Source organism: Eptatretus burgeri, chromosome 17, assembly GCF_056783735.1.
Source record: "Eptatretus burgeri isolate ZD-2024b chromosome 17, Ebu_testis_v1, whole genome shotgun sequence".
Taxonomy (NCBI): Eukaryota; Metazoa; Chordata; class Myxini; order Myxiniformes; family Myxinidae; genus Eptatretus; species Eptatretus burgeri.
The window spans coordinates 53,363,150-53,385,795 of record NC_140977.1 but is presented as its reverse complement, the minus strand read 5'-3'; the positions used below and the strand labels follow the sequence as shown (position 1 = coordinate 53,385,795).

The 22,646-nt window shown below is 49.4% G+C and overlaps 2 protein-coding genes across 3 annotated transcripts in view; one reads left to right on the top strand and one right to left on the bottom strand.

Annotated features, from left to right (window-relative positions):
* XPO6 (exportin 6) overlaps positions 1-12,871 on the bottom strand; it is a 55,752-nt gene extending 42,881 nt beyond the window's left edge. The window contains exons 1-3 of one of the 2 annotated variants that reach the window (XM_085862924.1): positions 12,709-12,871; positions 6,307-6,382; positions 2,957-3,047 (exon numbers count right to left, since the gene is read on the bottom strand). In XM_085862924.1, coding sequence (XP_085719050.1) covers positions 2,957-3,047; positions 6,307-6,309 — 94 coding nt within the window. In that variant the 5' untranslated portion in view covers positions 6,310-6,382; positions 12,709-12,871. Of the gene's footprint in view, positions 1-2,956; positions 3,048-6,306; positions 6,383-12,361; positions 12,502-12,708 lie in introns of those variants that run through there. The other variant, XM_085862925.1, reaches the window with a different exon arrangement.
* A 2,518-nt stretch (positions 12,872-15,389) lies between these two features.
* On the top strand, positions 15,390-22,646 carry LOC147010127 (uncharacterized). The gene is made up of 3 exons (XM_085863123.1): positions 15,390-15,548; positions 20,068-20,277; positions 20,371-22,646. Exons 2-3 carry the CDS (start codon positions 20,127-20,129, stop codon positions 21,120-21,122), a joined length of 903 nt encoding a protein of 300 aa, XP_085719249.1. The 5' UTR covers positions 15,390-15,548; positions 20,068-20,126; the 3' UTR covers positions 21,123-22,646.

The window sequence follows — 22,646 nt, the reverse complement described above, 5'->3', positions numbered from 1 at the left end:
GAGGAGGTCCCGACCACGGGGTCCGGTGCGAGGAGGTCCCGACCACGGGGTCCGGTGCGAGGAGGTCCCGACCACGGGGTCCGGTGCGAGGAGGTCCCGACCACGGGGTCCGGTGCGAGGAGGTCCCGACCACGGGGTCCGGTGCGAGGAGGTCCCGACCACGGGGTCCGGTGCGAGGAGGTCCCGACCACGGGGTCCGGTGCGAGGAGATCCCGACCACGGGGTCCGGTGCGAGGAGATCCCGACCACGGGGTCCGGTGCGAGGAGATCCCGACCACGGGGTCCGGTGCGAGGAGATCCCGACCACGGGGTCCGGTGCGAGGAGATCCCGACCACGGGGTCCGGTGCGAGGAGATCCCGACCACGGGGTCCGGTGCGAGGAGATCCCGACCACGGGGTCCGGTGCGAGGAGATCCCGACCACGGGGTCCGGTGCGAGGAGATCCCGACCACGGGGTCCGGTGCGAGGAGATTCCGACCACGGGGTCCGGTGCGAGGAGATTCCGACCACGGGGTCCGGTGCGAGGAGATTCCGACCACGGGGTCCGGTGCGAGGAGATTCCGACCACGGGGTCCGGTGCGAGGAGATTCCGACCACGGGGTCCGGTGCGAGGAGATTCCGACCACGGGGTCCGGTGCGAGGAGATTCCGACCACGGGGTCCGGTGCGAGGAGATTCCGACCACGGGGTCCGGTGCGAGGAGATTCCGACCACGGGGTCCGGTGCGAGGAGATTCCGACCACGGGGTCCGGTGCGAGGAGATTCCGACCACGGGGTCCGGTGCGAGGAGATTCCGACCACGGGGTCCGGTGCGAGGAGATTCCGACCACGGGGTCCGGTGCGAGGAGATTCCGACCACGGGGTCCGGTGCGAGGAGATTCCGACCACGGGGTCCGGTGCGAGGAGATTCCGACCACGGGGTCCGGTGCGAGGAGATTCCGACCACGGGGTCCGGTGCGAGGAGATTCCGACCACGGGGTCCGGTGGCGAGGAGATTCCGACCACGGGGTCCGGTGCGAGGAGATTCCGACCACGGGGTCCGGTGGCGAGGAGATTCCGACCACGGGGTCCGGTGGCGAGGAGATTCCGACCACGGGGTCCGGTGGCGAGGAGATTCCGACCACGGGGTCCGGAGTGATCCGATTCCGCATCTTGGAAACATCTTGCCGGAAGTGAAGTGGAGTCGCTTCCGGCCGTCACGGCCAGCCCGCGCAGTGGCCGGGACCAATCAGAGCGCCGGTTCATGCTACGACATCGCTTCCGGGTGGCCACCCCGCACCTTGGGTGGCGCCCCCACCCCCCCCTCGGGGTTTATAAAAGGCGGATCACGAAGCCATCCATCAAGCAAGCCATCCACTCTCAAGCAAACACTGTGCTTGAACTACCATGGTAATCGCATTTTGCCGTTTGTCTTGTTATTTTCTTCCCTCTACGCCTGATGGTCTTGTTATTCTCTGGACCGAAGCGAGAGCCGATGTGATGAAGTGTGATGAAGCAAGAGCCGATGCGCCACCTGTCAAAGGAGGTATCGCCCAGCGGAGCATCCCCCCAAAACGTAATGGTGGTGCGGTCGGGCAATCGTGCAAGGTGTTGAGACAGTTAGCCTCATCTCCTCTCCATCGGTGTGTGTGTGCGTGTGCGTGTGCATGTGGGAGTGTCCTGGCGCCTGTCCTTGCTTAAGCGAAGATTGTGGAAGAATTATATCGGGATAACTCTGCTTTGTGTGATTTTGTAAGTTGCTTGATTATTGTTGCACCACACTTTTCTTGCTATCGCTGCTTCCACACCACAATTTAGAAGTTATATTTACTGTGCCACATGCCTTTCTCGCTTGCCTATTAATAAATCCCTTTGTGGAAACATTCCCAGCTCGTTTTTGTCTTTTCTTGTATTGATCCAGCATGGTCCGTATCCTAAACAAGCCGGGATTTTATTCCCAAAAATCTGTTCCTTTTTGCCGGTACATCCTTGGCAGTGTCGCTCGGCTGCATCTGATCCAGTAAAGTGATCTGTTTCGGACAAGGCCTACCGAGGGCGTCCCCTCGTAATTAGGTCACCCCGTTAACGCATAGATGGAGGACCCTACGTCACGTGGTTAGTTATTGGCATTCACGGTCGGTTCGCGACCAGCAGCGTAACAGAATTATCCGTGTGCGATGGCCTGCAATTCCGGGGAGTCTGGTGGGAACCCGAGATAGCTTACACCCCCCCCCCCCAACAGGTGGTCTTGTCACCCGACCCCCGGCCCGCAACAATAGTTTTGAATGACTGAGACGCAAGAAACTCTGACGCAGGAGGGCGCATTTGGCCCATCATGTCTGCATGGCATCAACACCACAAATTCAATCTCCATCAGTTTATGAACTTGGGCGTGGGGGGCAGGAGTGGCGATGAGAACAGTGAGACAGACACATAAATTCAAACCGAACTGTTCACCAAAGGAGATCAGTTCATCCCAATAAAGCTCATAATCGCGAGTGCTCTCCACTGAAGTTTAGTCCGTGATCAAAACATAGCCGAGAAAAACGGCAAGGACACAATGTGGCACCAAATTTACACAACCATAAGCAAGAAGCAAACAATGGACGAAGCAAATGTGTGCAAGTCTCAGGATCAGATCGATTAATCAGCCAAAGTGGTTCGTAACACCCACAATGAACAACATTTCCCAAAACATTCATGATAAGCTCGGAAATGGTAACAAGGAAAATTTTTATTTTTATTTTCATTTAAAAACCCACAAGATTCCATCCTGATGCACTTTTAATTCAGGTCCAGCCGGATAGCTTCTTACACACCAAGGTGTTACGACGAATGAAACCGAACGGCAAGTTAGTTGTTCATTGGTAAAACAGCCGGAGCAAGTAGCGGGTTGCATCACAAACGTCTCCATTTAATAATTAATCAACGGTCAAAACATGTTGCGCTTGCTGAAGCAACAGCATTTCAACACTCACCAATTTCCCGCTTCCGTTCGTTGCTCGTCAGATCGTGGAAAAACTCCGTCATGATGCTTTCCAAAGCACGAAGGGAGGCCTCGTCCGAAGCCTGAAAACATTGCAAGGGAAACGTCAACATCGCATCACCCTTAACGGTGAAACAATCCATGGGAGTGAGGAATTGGTGTAGCAGCATAGCAAACCTGTTGTGCATTTTGTGATACAAGCACCAAATTTGGCAAAAATATACATTAATATGTTGCGAACATTTTCAGATATTGGGCCACTTGAAATTCACTCTTTATGTCCACCATATTGGATTTCAAAATGGCCACCTCTTGAAATCTACATTTGCTATTATCTCTGGACGTAATGCAGCTATTGACTTGATTCTGGTATCTAAATGTATGTTTTTGGGGGCAAGGAATCCAATGGTACCATTTTCAACTTAATATTATCTATCACAGTCTGTTATATAATTTTATTTGGAAATTATCTGGGCAACCCACTATGCTAGGTTGATACCAGTGCACCTGAAGGACGTGGCCGAACTCACCATCAAACACCCAGATGTAGCCAGGAAATTCAGGGAAAGCCACTTCACCGTTCAGAAAACACAGAGGGTGTTCTCTTCAATCCCGATTGACCAGGCACATGAGCAGAATAATGCCTGCATCAAAGGAGACGGTGGAGCAGTTGGGCTCACTGACAACCCGAGTGCCCTACGTCGCTGGATGGTTGCGGGACCAGAAGTTGCCAGGGTGATCGAAGAATTCCAGGATGGGAACCAACAGTGGAGACGGCAAACAGCAGACACACGTCATCATGATCAGACGCCAAGTGTACAGGCCTCATTTGTGAAAGATGTTCGCTCTCTCGTCGGTGTCATAGAGGAGATGGGCAATCCATTCGAGGAGGAGAGTCAGGATGGAGTCAAACTGGACCCAAAGGAGATCACAGATCCTGCTGCTGTGGAGATCGTGATGAATGCCAAGAGGATTGGCCAAGAGCAGTTTGAGGCTTTCACCAGAGTGTGTCTGTTGGACAGAACAAAGACAGTGGACGCATCTATTCTTCGTAACAAGCTGAAGGTGTTCAGCACTTCCACTCCAAGAAGCCAGAGCATAGGTCAGCAACAGCTCGCCTCCATCAAGAATGACCGTGAACTCTTCGCACGCCTGTACATTGGCTGCCAGACGAGGGATGGAAACCTTGAGGAGTTCTTTTGTCACGAGAATCAGGCATGTCCTCCTGCATTGTCTGATGATGGAAGCCTCTGCACTGGTACCAAGAGTGATCTCCTCACATGCTTGGAAGAAGTCTCCGACGCAAAGACAGAGACTCCTGTCACGACCTGTATTGTGCTTGATGGAGCAGCCATCGTCCAGATGCTGAAGCCGGCTGCATCAAAGACCTTTGAAGAGTATGCACAACAGATTTTCATCCCATATATGTCCATGAAGCTGCAAACAGTGTCACGCCTGGATCTGGTCTGGGATACTTACCTTGCTGATTCACTGAAAGGTAGTACACGTGCAAAGCGGGGACAAGGTGTGCGGAGTCGTGTGGTGGCTGCCGCAGCCATACCAGGAAACTGGCAGAACTTCCTACGAGTGGACAGCAACAAGATCGAGCTGTTCAGGTTCCTCTCAGCAGCTCTCATGGATTGGTTTGACCAGGAGGACAAGCAACTCGTCATTACTGATGGAGAGGCAGCGCTCAGCAAGCCACGACTGCCAGATCTGACCTCACTCGCCCCATGTAACCATGAAGAAGCTGACAGTCGGATGTTGCTGCATGCATCTCACGCAGTCCAGCATGGACACCATGCAATACTCATCCGGACTGTAGACACCGATGTTGTGGTGCTGGCAGTGTCCCTGGCACAGGAGTTGAAACCAGAAGACAAACTGTGGCTGGCATTCGGAACAGGCCAGAGTTTCCGATACCAAGCAGCACATGAAATAGCAGCTGGATTGGGACGAGAGAAGGCTCGTGCACTGCCAATGTTCCACGCTCTAACTGGAGGCGACACTGTGTCTAGTTTTCATAGACATGGCAAGAAGACTGCGTGGGCAGTCTGGACGGTTCTGCCAGAACTCACTGAGGCGCTGCTGCTGCTGTCCTCTGCACCTCGTGACATACCAGACGATGCAATGCGCATCATCGAGAGGTTCGTGATCTTGTTGTATGATCGAACCAGCAAATGCACAGACATTGACAAGGCCAGGAGGAAACTCTTCGCAAGGAAGAACAATGTGCAGCTCATCCCTCCAACGAAGGCAGCTCTGGAGGAACATGTCAAGAGGGCAGTGTATCAAGGTGGACATGTGTGGGGTCAGATACTGCTGCCAGCACCAGAGCTCCCTCCACCAACCAACTGGGGTTGGTCAAGGACTGGAGAAGGACAGTACACACCTAACTGGAGCAGGCTAACTGAGGCAGCTCACAGCTGCATTGAGCTGGTTTCTTGCAAGTGCAAGAAAGGGTGCGTGAGGCGCTGCAAGTGCAAAAAGGCTGCCCTTCAGTGCACAGCCCTCTGTGTGTGTGAAGGGGACTGCACATGACGATGAGTCAACAACATACATGTACTTGTGGCAATGCTGAACTTGTTAACATGACACTGTTTATGTACACGTATCTTCAGTACCGGTATATACCTAGCCTCAGATACCAGTACACCGAGCCTCAAATACTAGACCATGTAGCATGTCAGTATTATACCTAAGACATTTACAGAACTAAGACATTCTTTTCAAAGTATTGTGTTGAATCCAATATTTGCCTAGATAATTTCCAAATAAAATTATATAACAGACTGTGATAGATAATATTAAGTTGAAAATGGTACCATTGGATTCCTTGCCCCCAATAACATACATTTAGATACCAGAATCAAGTCAATAGCTGCATTACGTCCAGAGATAATAGCAAATGTAGATTTCAAGTGGCGGCCATTTTGAAATCCAATATGGTGGACATAAAGAGAGAATTTCAAGTGGCCCAATATCTGAAAATGTTCGCAACATATTAATGTACATTTGTGCCAAATTTGGTGCTTGTATCACAAAATGCACAATTCTTTTGAATATTTGGGCTAAGCCGCCCCACTAAATGGGGAGCAAAGCGACAGAACTTCATCAGAAGAGGGCCGATGACTGCAAATGGACTGGAAATCCGAAACGATAAGTTCACATGAACGAGGGCTACGGAAGGAAGAGTATCGAGATTCACAGTGCCCACCAATCCAGAAGTGATCCACATCAGAGATTCCAGCTAGCGATTCGCGGGTTGTTTGAAAATCTTGGTGTGCAAGTGATAAACCACGTGACTGCAAGTTAGTGCAACAAACGGCAAAATGTGCTTACCATGGTAGTCCAAGCACAGTGTTTGCTTCAGGAGAACAAGATCTTGATGGGGTTAATCATATCGTGCAGGAAACACCTACAAACAAAGAATAATTAACATACAAAGTAGTGTCGTTTGTCATTGTTACAACCGGCGGGAAGAGCGCAAACAGGTACACGTTTACCTGCCAAAGATAATGACTTCTTGCAGAAAGAACACAAACAAAGAGAATGACGACAACCTGGGGAAATGAATACCCAGATACAGGAACGAAGACACAAACAAGTGGAAGGTGAGGGGGGGGGGGTCATGAATATGAGGAAAAGCTCCACCAGAAATCAGTGTGGACAACAACCGAAAATAGGGAGCACGTCATAGTCACATAGAATTAGCAAGTACAAGGCAAAGAGGATTCTGTGAGAGGTTAGGGGGGGGATTGAAAGAAAGACCTCACTACACCTCACTCTCCGAAAACATGGACCATCTTCTATCTTCTCATCCAAACTCTCTCTTCCTCTTATGTGGTGACTTCAATTGTCATCACGCCAGTTGGCTAGGTGTGGGTACCTCTCTCACCTGCCATGGGACATCAGCAAAAGCTTTCTGTGACTCATTGGGACTGACTCAATCGGTCAACTTCCCGACCCGGATCTCAACCAATGGTACTCCATCTCTTCTGGATCTGATTTTGACAAATTTCCCTGACAATATCTGCTGCTCTTCCTTCGCTCCAATTGGTTCTTCTGACCACGTCCTTGTTAAAGTGGACATCTCTTTGGCTGTTATCAGAGAACCACCTCACCGCCGTCGAGTCTGGCATTTCACTCAAGCCGACTGGCAGGGTCTCCGAGCAGCCATCAAACTTACAGACTGGTCTCCTATCACTACTTTCTCAAACATCAACTGATCCTGGGAATTCTTTCAAAGAAACTTGCTCTCCCTCATGCACAGATTTATCCCCTCTCGTGTTCAGTTGTCCTACCCTTCCTCCCGCCCTTGGTTTACTGAAGCTTGTGGTGAGGCAGTTGTCCTGAAACAACTTGCCTTTGCCTCATGGAAAGCAAACCCAACTGAGGGCAATCTCAGTTCTTTCCACAAAGCTCGGAACAAGTGTGTATCTACCCTCAGGAGAGCCAGAAAACAACATCTTTCTCATCTCAAGTCTGAACTCTCAAACCTCTCTCCCTCCTCAAAATCCTGGTGGCGTTTAATCAAATCTGTTTCTGGTGTATGTTCCCCCTCCATCCCCTCCCTTACCTCAAATGGCCGCACTGCTGATTCCACACGTGATAAAGCTGAATGTCTAAACTCGGTGTTTGCAGCTAAATCTTGTGTCCCAAACCCATCACTATCTCTACCCACTTTACCTAGTCGCACCAAACTGTCCCTGGACTCTGTATCCTTTTCTCCTGACAAGGTGGAGAGCTTGCTTTCAAACCTCGAGTCAGATTCTGCAACCGGTCCAGACGGCATCAGCCCACGTGTCCTCAAAGCCTGCTCTTCTGCTCTTGCTCACCCTCTCTCTGTTCTATTCACCCTCTCATTTTCCCAAGGTCATCTGCCATCTGCTTGGAAATCTGCTAACATCACTGCCCTGCATAAAAAGGTGCAAAAACAGATCCCTGTAACTACAGACCAATCAGCCTTCTCCCAATCATCAGCAAGGTTATGGAATCCATCATCGCTTCAGACATGAAATCCTTCCTCTTCTCCAATGGCTTGATTTCCAATCATCAATTTGGTTTCAGACCAGGTCACTCTACCCTGGATATGCTGCTACTGCTCTCCCATCAATGGATGGAGGTCCTCAATGCCAGACAGGAAATCCGAGCCGTATCCCTGGACATATCACGTGCTTTTGACACAGTCTGGCACCCTGCACTACTCACCAAACTCTCTTCCCATGGTATTCAAGGCCATCTCCACTCATGGCTCGCAGACTTCCTCTCCTGTCGCAGTCAACGTGTGGCCCTAAATGGAGTTCTTTCATCCCCTCTTCCTGTGCAGGCTGGAGTTCCTCAAGGTAGCGTTCTGGGCCCTGTTCTTTTTCTGGTTTTCATCAATGATCTCTCGGACTCTCTGGAAAATCCTCTATTTCTCTTTGCCGATGACTCCACCCTCTGCCGTACCATCTGTCATCCCTCAGACCGGCAAGCAGCAGCTTCTTCGCTCACTGCAGATCTGGATAAAATCACAAACTGGTCCAACACGTGGAACATGTCTTTCAATCCAGACAAATCTCACACTCTCACTATGTCTCTTCGAAAGGACCGTTTACAAAACCCCCCATCCACTTTCTCAACAATCCTCTGGAAGAAGTCTTTTCTTTCAAGCTTCTGGGTCTCACTATCTGCCATGACCTTTCCTGGGAAAGTCACATTTCCAACCTTGCCTCAAAAGCCAGTCGCCGACTGGGAATCCTCCGTCGTGCAAAGTCCTTCCTCGGCCCTCTTGAGCTCCTGACCACTTACAAAGCTTTTGTCCGTAGCCTGATGGAGTACTGCTCTCCCCTCTGGGCTGGTGCTCCTGCCTCCCACCTTTCTCGACTTCACGCTGTCGAAACCAGGGCATTTAAGATCATTGGCATCTCCCGCAATGAAGCCGAGTCATTGGGTCTCTCACTCAATCACCGCAGGTTAGTCGGTGGTCTTTCTGTCTTCTACCGACTCCTCTCCAGCCTTGCCCCCCCTGCTCTCTCTGCGATTTGTCCCAACCACATTTCCACAGGGCGCTCAAGGTCCGCCAACAACCCCCTTCTGGTAAAACTACCAAAATCACGAATCACTGCTCATCTTCACTCTTTCATTCCTCTTTTTTCCCGCCTTAGGAATAAACTTCCTCACTCTATTCTTTCCCATTCTTCCCTCCAGGCTTTCAAAACAGCTGTTCACCACCACCTCTTATCTTCCCCCATCCAAATCCTCGACCTTTTCTACCCCCGATAATCCACCCAAGCCCACTTCCTTCAATTCTTCTGCTTTCCTTCCTGAAAGTCCCTGTAATGTCAATCTTCTCCTCGCCATGTTCCCCGTCCCATCCCCATCCCTCTCCCTTCCACAGTTCACCTGTGTCTGTTCCCCAATGTTTTGTCCCTTCCACTCCCGCCCCTCTTGTCTCATGCCTCCTTGCTGTGAGTTGTGTGTTCGCTCTCATACGAGCCTCGACCAAGGTATACAAAAAAAAAAAAAAAAAAGCAAGAAAAGAGGGGAGCGAAGAGGCAGCGACGACGGATGGGAAGGGAGCGAAGAAGCAGCGACGACGGGTGGGAAGGGAGCGAAGAGGCAGCGACGACGGGTGGGAAGGGAGCGAAGAGGCAGCGACGACGGGTGGGAGGGAGCAAAGAGGCGGCGGCGACGGGTGGGAGGGGAGCGAAGAGGCAGCGGCGACGGGTGGGAGGGAGCGAAGAGGCAGCGACGACGGGTGGGAGGGAGCAAAGGGGCGGCGGCGAGGGGTGGGAGGGGAGCGAAGAGGCGGCGGCAACGGGTGGGAGAGCACTAAAGAGGAAACGACGACAGGTGGGAGGGGAGCGAAGAGGTGGCGACGATGGGGAGGCGGGGGGGAGGGGGCGAAGAGGCGGAAACGATGGGGGGGGGAGGAGCGAAGAGGAGGCAATGACCGGGGGGAGAGGAGGGAAGAGGATTCATGTGAGGGGGGAGGAGAAGAAAAATATCGTGTGTGTGTGTGTGTGTGTGTGTGTGTGTGTGTGTGTGTGTGTGTGTGTGTGTGTGTGTGTGTGTGTGTGTGTGTGTGTGTGAATGTGTAGAGGCGTACCTCATGCGGGGGGAGGGGGAAAAGAGGGGCATCTCGCGCGGTCGGGGGGAAAAGAGGGGCATCTCGCGCGGTCGGGGGGGAAAAGAGGGGCATCTCGCGCGGTCGGGGGGGAAAAGAGGGGCATCTCGCGCGGTCGGGGGGAAAAGAGGGGCATCTCGCGCGGTCGGGGGGGAAAAGAGGGGCACCTCGCGCGGTCGGGGGGAAAAGACGGGCACCTCGCGCGGTCGGGGGGGAAAGACGGGCACCTCGCGCGGTCGGGGGGGGAAGACGGGCACCTCGCGCGGTCGGGGGGGAGAAGACGGGCACCTCGCGCGGTCGGGGGGAGAAGACGGGCACCTCGCGCGGTCGGGGGGGGCGAGAAGACGGGCACCTCGCGCGGTCGGGGGGAGAAGACGGGCACCTCGCGCGGTCGGGGGGGGGATAAGACGGGCACCTCGCGCGGTCGGGGGGGAGAAGACGGGCACCTCGCGCGGTCGGGGGGGAGAAGACGGGCACCTCGCGCGGTCGGGGGGGGGAGAAGACGGGCACCTCGCGCGGTCGGGGGGGAGAAGACGGGCACCTCGCGCGGTCGGGGGGGGAGAAGACGGGCACCTCGCGCGGTCGGGGGGAGAAGACGGGCACCTCGCGCGGTCGGGGGGAGAAGACGGGCACCTCGCGCGGTCGGGGGGGAGAAGACTGGCACCTCGCGCGGTCGGGGGGGAGAAGACGGGCACCTCGCGCGGTCGGGGGGAGAAGACGGGCACCTCGCGCGGTCGGGGGTGGGGGGAGAAGACGGGCACCTCGCGCGGTCGGGGTGGGGGAGAAGACGGGCACCTCGCGCGGTCGGGGGAGAAGACGGGCACCTCGCGCGGTCGGGGGGAGAAGACGGGCACCTCGCGCGGTCGGGGGGGAGAAGACGGGCACCTCGCGCGGTCGGGGGGAGAAGACGGGCACCTCGCGCGGTCGGGGGGGAGAAGACGGGCACCTCGCGCGGTCGGGGGGGAGAAGACGGGGACCTCGCGCGGTCGGGGGGGAGACGACGGGCACCTCGCGCGGTCGGGGGGGAGAAGACGGGCACCTCGCGCGGTCGGGGGAGAAGACGGGCACCTCGCGCGGTCGGGGGGAGAAGACGGGCACCTCGCGCGGTCGGGGGGAGAAGACGGGCACCTCGCGCGGTCGGGGGGAGAAGACGGGCACCTCGCGCGGTCGGGGGGAGAAGACGGGCACCTCGCGCGGTCGGGGGGAGAAGACGGGCACCTCGCGCGGTCGGGGGGGAGAAGACGGGCACCTCGCGCGGTCGGGGGGAGAAGACGGGCACCTCGCGCGGTGGGGGGGGAGAAGACGGGCACCTCGCGCGGTCGGGGGGGAGAAGACGGGCACCTCGCGCGGTCGGGGGGAGAAGACGGGCACCTCGCGCGGTCGGGGGGAGAAGACGGGCACCTCGCGCGGTCGGGGGGAGAAGACGGGCACCTCGCGCGGTCGGGGGAGAAGACGGGCACCTCGCGCGGTCGGGGGGAGAAGACGGGCACCTCGCGCGGTCGGGGGGAGAAGACGGGCACCTCGCGCGGTCGGGGGGAGAAGACGGGCACCTCGCGCGGTCGGGGGGAGTAGACGGGCACCTCGCGCGGTCGGGGGGAGTAGACGGGCACCTCGCGCGGTCGGGGGGGAGAAGACGGGCACCTCGCGCGGTCGGGGGGAGAAGACGGGCACCTCGCGCGGTCGGGGGGGAAGAGGGGCACCTCGTGCGGTCGGAGGGGGGAAAGAGGGGCATCTCGTGGGGGGAGGAGAGGGAAAGAGGGGCATCTCGTGGGGGAGGAGAGGGAAAGAGGGGCATCTCGTGGGGGGGGGGGGAGGAGAAGGAAAGAGGGGAATCTCGTGTCGGGGGGGGGGGAGTAAGCAGAGGCAAATAAGGGCATGTCGTGTGGAGGGTGGATGTGAGACGTATTGTGGGGCTGTGAGGGTGATGGTGAGAGGTATCGTTGGGGTGAGGATTTCGGTGCAAACCGTGAGAGAACAAAATATATATATATATATATATATACACACATATACTGTGTATGTATATTTGATCAGGGGAGTAAAGGGAGCAGGGGGGGGGGGGGAAGGGAGAAACTGGAACTATTTTGAAGACGGAAGTTGGGTGACGATCCAGAGTGATGGGGAAGAGAAAAGGCGAATGGGTTTTGGGTGAAGATCGAAAATAAAGAAGAACGGGCGAAGGAAGTAAAACTGAGCGAAAAAAAATGTACAAATATAAAACGGCAACCGAAGGCGAAGGGGCTGAATGTCGTTTTAAATCAATCAAACAACGTTTGGTCATTGTACCGTTATAGGCGCCAAACAGAGCCGAGGCCTCCGAGCCGCAAAGACCGTTCGCCACGAACCACAACACCCACAGCACTGGCAGCATGAAACTACACTCGAACCGCCACTCGCCCGCCACGATTTAAAAAAATTCCGAAACGCCACAACACAGGCTCATCAATACAATCGGTTACAATCATAACAACATTATAATAATCATAATACACAAGCGACGAAGACATATTCTCGCCGAGTTTACCCATTCGTACAAATTTGTTGGAGTAAGCAAAACGCCTGAAAAAAAAAAAGATAGTCCGTCAACACTTAAATCTTTATCCCGCGTCACATTCTTCACAGGTTTCACAAACCTCATGATGGGATCCAAACGTGACGACCCCAACCAAGTCAGTGCAGAGCAAAATGTGAGGTTTCGTGAGGCGAATGGGCGTTTAACCCAACACGCCGTGTCACATCCGCACGCAATTCCGATCAGCAGTATAAATCGAATCGAGATCTTCTCATTGTGGTTTCTCTTCGATAAATTGAACAATTTTCGTACAAAATCGATAATATTCCATAAACATCGAGAGGAAGGAAAAAAAAAATAAAAATAATAAAAATAAAAAAAAAAGAGGGGGGGAATTTTATTATATGTTTTTTGTTGTTGTTGTTGTTGTTGTTTCAAGGTTTCATCCTGAACGAGTCGCGCTCCACTCAATTATCCGGTGATTCGACGAACCGACTCGTTTAATCACGTGGCGCGATATGAACCAATCATCGCTCTCGCGAGCAACAGGCGTGGTCACGGATTGGCTGATTTCTGAATGTTTGACAGGCGAACTGTCGACTGAAGGGGGCAGCGCAAGTTGCCAGGCCTGTCTCTTTAGTCACGTGACCATTTTTTTTTTTTTAAACCGGTTTACATTATGAATTTTTAGATCCTCGTGGAGGATGTCCAAGTCCAACTCACGTTGTTGTTCTTGTGGACGTTTTTGTTTCACATCCTACAGTTTTCATCGAAACTTCCTGAAACTTGGCGCATATATGTAAAAATACCCTGCGCAGACAGTAACCATCTCCGATTTTGAAAATTCCTCCCAGAAAAAAAGTTATGACGTCAAAATATCTTCGCAAATGGAAATCGCCTAAAAAATTATCTCCGAAACTCGGCAAGCTTTTTGAATTCTGTTTGTGGGAATCGAACAGGGCATTAGCAGAGATTAATTACCGCACATATGATACGTCACTATGACGTCATATCAATTTTATGACGTCATTCCTATTTTTTGACATTTTTATTGTTTCACAACCCAGAGTTTTCATCGGATCTCCGTGAAACTTGCCATGTATATACAGAAAGCCCACGCGCAGGCAGTAACCATCGCCGATTTTGGAAATTCTTCCCAGAAAAAAAGTTGACGTCATAATATCGCCGCTAATGGAAATCGCCTATACCATTATCTCCGAAACTCGGCAAGCTGTTTGAATTTTGTTTGCGGGAATCAAGCCGGGCATTAGCACGGATAATTTATCACAAACCTGATACATCACAATGACGTCATAGTCGTTTTTATGATGTCATCATTAAGAGGACGAGGATCGTAGCTCATTTGAGTTTGTTTGAAGACAAGTTAATGTGATCAACAGTTCGTTCGCAAAAAAAAATATTTAAATCGGTAAAATAATCAAAATTTTGTTTTATCAATCTTTTCATAATTATGACTAATCAGGTAACCGAGTGGTTTATCGACAGTTTTTTTTTGTGACGTCACTCCATCCGTCCACCGCCATTTTGGAGACGTGAAACGAACTGAAAGGAGAACGTCCAAATATAATCGTTGGTTTGTTGTTAAATGAGTGGTAATGACTTATAAAAACGGTTTCAACCTATTTTAAGCTTCTCGAATTAATTCTTGCCTCGAGCTCTTCTGGCGGACATCCAACGAAAGGGATGTGGAATGCACTGATCTCTCTCCCCCTTTCCTCTTTCCCCCTTTCCTCTCTTTCTCCCCTCCCCTCTCTTCCTCCCCTCACACTCTCTCTCTCTCCCTTCTCTCTCTCTCTCTCTCTCTCTCTCTCTCTCTCTCTCTCTCTCTCTCTCTCTCTCTCTCTCTCTCTCTCTCTCTCTCTCTCTCTCTCTCTCTCTCTGTGTCTCTCTCTCTCCTCTCCTCTCCTCTCCTCTCCTCTCTCTTTCTCTTCTCTCTATGTTCTTGTTGTGTCCACCGACCCCCCACCCCGCCCCCTCCTCACCATAACTATAGTGTTCTTGTAGTCTCTTGTAGTCTTGCAGGTTGTGTACCCCACTCCCCTATTAAATTAATTACATGTTTTGTTTGATTTGAGCCTGGTGTTGGCTTCGTGGTTCGGGGGGTGGCTTGGGATACTCGGATCCTGAGTTCCAGCCCCGTTTGGCCACTGAACCTGTCATCCTTCCGAGGTCGGCGAAATGAGCACCAGTATCCTGGTAATTATCCCTGCGTGTCGAAGGCGACTCGAGGGTTGGCGTCAGGAAGGGCATCCGGCCGTAAAAACATTACCACAAGAAAGGGAACCACGATTGTCATGGAGGCCGCAAAAGCTAACCCTGCTCAGGGAAAAATGCCTTTAAAATGATCTGATGATGATGATGTGTTGTTTGATTATACCCCGTACGGTACTTGTGATTGGTCGACTGATAACACACGTCCCTTTTCAGTCGACGCGTCTCCTGCCGGAAATGCCAAAAGCCGTCGGAAACTTGTTTGGACCACACCCGTGTGACGTCATATCGGGCGAGTCTCTGTGCGTTTCCAGCCAATCTGAACGAGGCGTTCATGGCACAGCGTAAGGCGATGACGTCAACACGCATTCCTTGTGAATGTGTGTCAATGCGCACTGGCAACGATGAAAAAACGTAAGGGTTTAGAGTACAACTGTAATGAGAGATATCTTTGTGTATCGTTTAAAGGACGGGTGTACTGGTTCTACCAGAGCGCATTGAAACTGCTTTTTAAATGATTTACAATCGGAACTAGTTTTTTTTTTCCTTCCCCCCCTTCCCTGGCGCGGGTTGATACAACCGGTGACGTATATAAAAGCGCGTGTCAGACGTCGTACTCTTCTCTTTTTTTTATTCAGCGTGGTTGTTTCTGGTGACGTGTAACAGGCACAATGGCAAACTGATCTACCTGCGCAAGCAGTGTGACCCTGCGTCGACAGCAAATATGGAGTAAGTACACAAGGCTTCTCTCGATGGGTTATTAAAATGTCATTCGGTGGTTTTATTTGTTTTGATCCGATTCGATCCGAAACCCCCTCGCCCCGTCTGGTTCTGTACGACTTTTGCCTTTTTGTGTTGTGTGTTCCCGAAGCGATCGGCTCCCTCGGCTCGTTTTTTGACCCCTGGTGTTTCCTGAGGTAATGGGGGCAAGATGGCGCGCAAAGCGTGTCCCGCTTGCGACACGTACGCGGTGACGTCATGACGCCGACTCCCTCCAATTTGTTCTCGAACGAGGGTTCATTTTACACGGGCCGTTCTTTAAATGCTGTGACCATTAAGGATCTTTGTTGACTCTTAGTTGAAAGGGGTTCGAACCGCCGGCTTCCAAGACTCTTAGAGGACCCTCAAGCCGATGTTCCACCGGGTGTGGTTTTTACCGATTGTGACAATGATTGCCTGTGACACATTAGGGGGGGGGTGGTACCTGGTACACATTAAGGGGGGGGGGGTACCTGTGACACATTAAGGGGGGAGGTACCTGTGACACATTAGGGGGCGTACCTGTGAGCACAATTAAAACCAAGAATGGCACCCTGTAGAGCGCGTACCTCCTCCAGGTTGAGCGGTTTACTCTGTATCACACTGATGGATCAGATCTTCACCACAATGTAATTCATTAGTCTTTCACACACCCAACCTGTCCACGTTTTGTCCGAATCTGGCCACAACATTTTTGATATATCCTTCAGACAGACAGATAGACAGGAGTGAAAACACAACCTTTGGTGGAGGAGCTCGTGATCCCTTATCCCCTTGATGGTTAGGGGTGGGGTGTGGGTGGGGGGGGGATTACCCAAACAAAAGCTGATAGTCATGTATTCATGTTTGGTTCATGTCACATTTGAATATAAAGGGTGTGGGCTTGTGAAACCTGATTATAAATTTTTTTTAATTATTTTTAAAGTGAGGGTTGGGTTTGGGTGAGAAGGTGTGCATGTACACGTGGAATTTCACTGACGCCATGATTCATTCCAAGGAGGGGAGTGAGACGTTACTCGTGTTTAAATATATCGATTTCACGTCGATCAACTTCCTCGTTGCTTTTATAAGGGAGAAAAACTAGATGTTTCTAATTGGTTAAACCACAGGGAATAAACAATTTATCAAATCGCAACGATCGTCCCAGCTTACTTGTTAACCCCCGCCATCGAAGATGGACGGAGGTTACTGTTTTCACCCCTGTCTGTTTGTTTGTGAACAGTATTACGGAAAAACTCCTGGACGGATTTCGACGAAACTTGGTGGGGGATTAGGTATGGTCCAAGGATCATGCCATTAGATTTTGGACTTGGTCCAAAGTCCAATATGGCCGCTATGGCGGCCATTTTGAAAAAATATTTGAATTTTTGTTTTTGCATTTCTACATGTTTTAAGTGATTTCCAACCCAAAAAAATTTGTTGGAGAAAAAAAAACAAAATTTTGCAACTTTTTTTCAAAAAAAATTCATTTTATTTGAAAAATTTGAATTTTTTTTTTTTGCATTTCTACATGTTTTAAGTGATTTCCAAACAAACAAAAAAAAAATTTGCAACTTTTTTCAAAAAAAATTCATTTTATTTGAAAAATATTTGAAATTTTTTTTTGCATTTCTACATGTTTTAAGTGATTTCCAACCCCCCCTCCCCCCAAAAAAAAATTGTGAGAAAAAAAATTTTGAAATTTTGCAACTTTTTTTGGGGGGCATTTCTACATGCGCGTCGATCTAGTTTAGTTTATTCAATCGTGGTTCAGTCGAGTCTGATCCGTTTTGACCTACAATGAATCGGATATCAGGTTCACTTAAGTGACCCAGCAGTATTGACGGCGGAGGTTTTGCACTCCACCGAGTGCTCCCCCTCTAGTATTGGTTATTGTTTTTGTGCACCCATGACATCATCTCTGGTGAGTTGTTTCTCAATGTGGACCTCTGATGTATATCTTCAGATTCAGGCCTTAGCACTGTTTTAATCCTCACTCTGGGTTTTTCTTTGTGTGAGGTTCATGGGGTGGGTTGGAGACCGCAGGATATTGACGCACAAGGGATGGTCAGCTGATATCCTTCCATTCGACGCTGTGATATGTGTAGACTCTTCATTTTATTAATGATGGTTCAACGTTACCTCCATTTCCAGTTTAATTTGTGGCTTTTTTAACCATCCTTGTGGTTCAATAGGCAAGTTTAAGTGTGTGAAGTTCAGGGTTAGATGTTCCTTGGATGGACCTCAGCAATTTGTTTTTGAGGTTTAAAAAAAAAGTTTTTTGAAGATCGATCGAGAAGACCATATGTAGATGTCTGCAAAAACAAAACTAGAGCACATACCTCTTCCAGGCTGGACAGTTTAGGTTTTATATCCCACTAATGGGCCGGATCTTCACCAAAATGTCATCGATTCGCCCTTGTCACACACCAGTATCCTCCAATCTCCGTCCATGACGTTTTGAGATATTCTGTTCACAGACAAACACTGGTGAAAACATCCATAACCTCAATCCTCCTTTGGTGGCAGAGGTAAACAAACAAACAAACAAAACTATTCGAGCTTTCTGAAAGCGAGTTCCTCTTCATGTGAAGAGTGATTGTTTCTCTTGGTGGAAGATTAACTTTGTACCAAGACATTTATTCAAAAGGGAAAACGAACCAATCGACCACGACTCGACTCTTGAGGAGGCACGGCACACCTGGCAGCTTGAGAGTGCACGAGTCCAGAAATATGAAGATCCTATTGGCTCATGGATAGCAGTTCGTTCGGTGATGCGTTGGAGAATTGCACCTTGATACCTGCGGGTCCAGCCATGGTGTACGTACTTGTCATGACTTCTGGTACATTGAAAGCTCGCCATTACATGCAAAAATATTAATTTATTCCTCGACTCTCAGCAAAGCTGATTATCTCGGATCACTGGCGGGGATGTAGTCAATTTATTTTAATTAAATACATAGTTTTTCCAAGTTGGGTGATTGCACGTTCTCTCAATTAAGGTGGAAAGGTTATTTGTATGACACCGGCATGATTACTGTCCTGATCTTGGACCGCTTGAAAATGGTTTGCTGAAAAGACTCTTAATTGAGCTTCAGACAACTACATGTATCTGTCGTGAAAAATTTCAGTGGAATACATCTGTAATCCATGCCCAGAGGTGCCGCACTGTCGTAATGGCTGCGGGCCATCCAACAGTGACGTCACAGATCCATGTTGGTTACAAAACTGTCTTCCTTCTGCAACCTTGTGTCGGTTGGTGTTCCGTTATCTTTGCGCAGGATTGTCCATTCACAAAGAATAACTTGTTCTTGATCATCAAATGAATAAAGATCTCGTTTTTATTATTTATTTATTCTTTTTTTTTTTAATACGATGTCAATAAATACAAGGCTCGTATGAGAGCTAACACACAGAACATACAACGAGGGGTGGAAGAGGAAGGAAAAAAAAAAAACGGTGGGGAACAGACATTAGGAAATCTGTGGAACGGAGAGGGATGGGGTGAAGAACACAGGGTAAACTAGAGGGGGAGCACTCAGAAGAGTGCAAAACCTCCGCCGCCAATACTGCTGGGTCACTTAAATGAACCTGATATCCTATTCATTGTAGGTCAAAACGGATCAGACTCTACTGAACCACGATTGAATAAACTAAACTAGATCGACGCGCATGTAGAAATGCCAAAAAAAAAAAAAATCATTTTTTTTGAAAAAAAAGTTGCAAAATTTGTGTTTTTTTTTTTTCTCGAACAATTTTTTTGTTGTTGGAAATCACTTAAAACATGTAGAATTGCAAAAAACAAAAATTCAAATATTTTTTCAAAATGGCCACCATAGCGGCCATATTGGACTTTGGACCAAGTCCAAAATCTAATGGCATGATCCTTGGACCATACCTAACCCCCCACCAAGTTTTGTCGAAATCCTTCCAGGAGTTTTTCCATCATACTGTTCACAAACAAACAAAAACAAACAAACAGACAGGGGTGAAAACAGTAACCTCCATCCATCTTTGATGGAGGAGGTTAACAAGATGGGCATTACAGGGACTTTTAGGAAGGAAAGCAGGGAATTTGAAGGAGGTGGGTTTGGGGTAAATTAACAGGGGTAGAAAAGATTGAGGATTTGTATGGGGGAAGATGTGAGATGGTAGTAGACTGTTTTGAAGGCCTGGAGGGAAGAGTTGGATTGAAGAGAGTGTGGGGGTTTATTCCAAAGGTGGGGGGGGGGAGAGGAATAGGTGAAGGTGAGCAGTGATTCGTGATTTTGGTAGTTTTACCAGAAGGGGTTTGCTGGCGGACCTTGAGCACCCTGCGGAAATATTGGGGGGTGGGGGGGGAGACGTATCGCAGACACAGCAGTATTGTACAAGTCAATCATTCCCACCATGTGACATTTATTTCTGAATCGTGAATGGGGAGACTTGAAGTGTCAAGGATAAAAAGGTGATGCAGAAATCCTCTTTTCTTCCCCCACCCTCCTTGATTAATTGTAACATGTTGTTCCAGGTCCCATTATGGTTTCTTTACTATCACTCTAAGTGGAAGAACAAGTATATCGTTGTCCTATGATGGAGGACATTTTGGCTATGATGTCGGAGGAGTTTTGCGGGGTCCTCCCTGGCTCTCTCTCCTTGCTGGGTGATTGTGGTGGGTACTGGGGAGGGTCAGAGGTTCAGGATGGTGACAGTTTGACAGATGAGGATGGAGACATATTCGGTAAGTGATTGACCATATTTGACTTCTTGAGTTGTCCCTCTCCTATTTTGTTGTACAAAGCAAGTCTGAACTGTTCGTACTTGTCGTCCATAGATTTCAGCAGCATGCCGTGGACAGAGAACATTTCCTTACTGCAGAGTCCTGCACCCTTTGCTGACCTCACCTTGCCTTTTGGTGACTCTTTCCTCGAATCATTTGCCGATGATTGCATTCCCCCAGATCCGGTTTCCCCTGAACAGGTAGCACCTCGCAGCCCTTTGCCAATAGCTAAGCTTCCAAAAACCGGCAAAATGGGTTTGGTATCACATCCCATGGGTTCCTTGGTTCCTGATGAGCTTGAAACTGAGTGTCCTAGCCCCTCCACTGGCAGTGTTCCCAAGAGCCCGAGTCTTCTCACCAATGCGTTGGATGTTATTGACGTCCACGATATTTCTGACCTCTTGCCGAAAGTCGATCCACCGGTTGTCGTAGCCGAGGTAAAACAGGATCTGCCGGCTCAAATTAAATGCTCAACACGGAAAGGTGGCAAGTCTGGGAGAAGAATCTCGGGGATGCATGCAGTTGTGAAATGTGAGGAAAGTGATTTTGAGTGCAATCTCAAGGTGGTTGGGTCCCTCAACAATCGTCGGTTAAAGAAAAAGGAGCAGAACAAAACTGCAGCGCTGCGTTACAGACAACGTAAACGCCAAGAGTGTGAGGCAGTGTCTGTGGAGCAAGAAGAATTAGAAAGTCGTAATCGTGAGCTTCGTGGTAAAGCCGATGCGCTGTCGCGAGAGCTTCACTACCTGCATGACCTCATGATGGAGGTAAAGAAAGCCAAACGGTGTCAAAAGGCACATCCCTGAGCCTGGTGGCTGGTTTATTGGCAGTGGTTTTTGATTCTCTGGGTTTACCTTTTATTTTATTTTATTTTAATTAAATGCCTCCATTGACGAAGTCACCGGAGGTATTATTTTCGGATTCCACATAAGTGCTAATTTTTGTTTTCTCTGCAATTGCTTATCTGATTGACAAAATTTTCACCATCGTGACTACTCATGTGGAATATTTTTATGATTGTCATTCGTCACGACAAGTGGTGTGGCAGCCCATGTTGGAAAAAAAAGTAAACTTTGGACCTCTGTATCACTGAAATCACTCCATGGGGGGTGTGGGGGGGGGAAAAAAATTATATTAATGTATTTTAAATTGTAACAAATGGAGTTTTAGAAATGCAACTTTTATGCTACAAGTTGAATTGGCTGTCCTTTCTGGCCAAGAGACTTTTGCCCTAAATGATGATGGTCTGGAGCGGAGTGACCTGAGCTGATAACAGCGAACCTTTGCCTCAAAATGTACGAAGTGGCTTCTCGTCTAAAGGACACGTCTGTAGTCTGGGTTGGTAGCCCCCACCACTCTCTTATGAAAGTATAAAATGCTTTGAAATGTAAAATCAACAGTGCAAGTACCTGAGGAAGTATTAGAATCTCAGTGGCTTGTACTCCTTGGAACTGACCAAGTACCAAGTTAGAATAAAACTCTGATGTAATGTGGAAGTGAATTGAATTGGGTTGGTCAAACTGTTAACTAAAGTAAGAATAAATTAAATAGAACCAAATAATATTGCAATCAATGGGGATTCTTAAGTTCATTGTATGAGGGTGAAAAGTGTATGGTGGATAATTAGAAAATAAATTTTCACAAGGAAGGACTTGTGTGGACATCGGTTATCAGTGTCAATGGGTTTTATGCAGGATTTTATAACCAAATCGGACAAACGTTAAACTCTGAAGTCAAATAGGATTCCACAATTGGCCAGGTAGAATCCTTCAACGATCACAACAAGGTGGGTTGAAAAAAATTTGAAACTTGGCACATGTAAAGTACTCACCATGGAAATAAGTGACTTTTTTGTCATCAGTGGCTTCGTTGCGATGTCATTGCACACGTCAAACGCTTTGTCTGATTGGTATGAAAAATTGTATGGGATGGGGAAAAATTGATTTTATTGGTCACGTGGTTCGGCAGCCATATTTCATGATCTCGAAGTTGAAGTGTCGTCCTTTGTCTCTGCTTTGCTGTTTTGAAATGAACAACTTCCTGACCCAGTACCATTTTCTGATGTCTGGATTTATTTTTGTCGTATATACTTGTTTTTTGACTTGAGGTGGTTATTTGGGTTTAGCTTGTATTAAAAGAAGAAAAAGTACTTTGTTGATGTAAGATTCATATTGAGGCTGGATTGCAGATATCCATTGAAACCCTTGTTTGTGGTGTCTTCACATTTGTTTTTGAGCTTTTCGGTCATGCTCATGATTGGGTAGTTGTGTTGTGATATTAATATTTGTGTACACTGTACAGTATGTTGCTAATAAACACATTGAACCGAT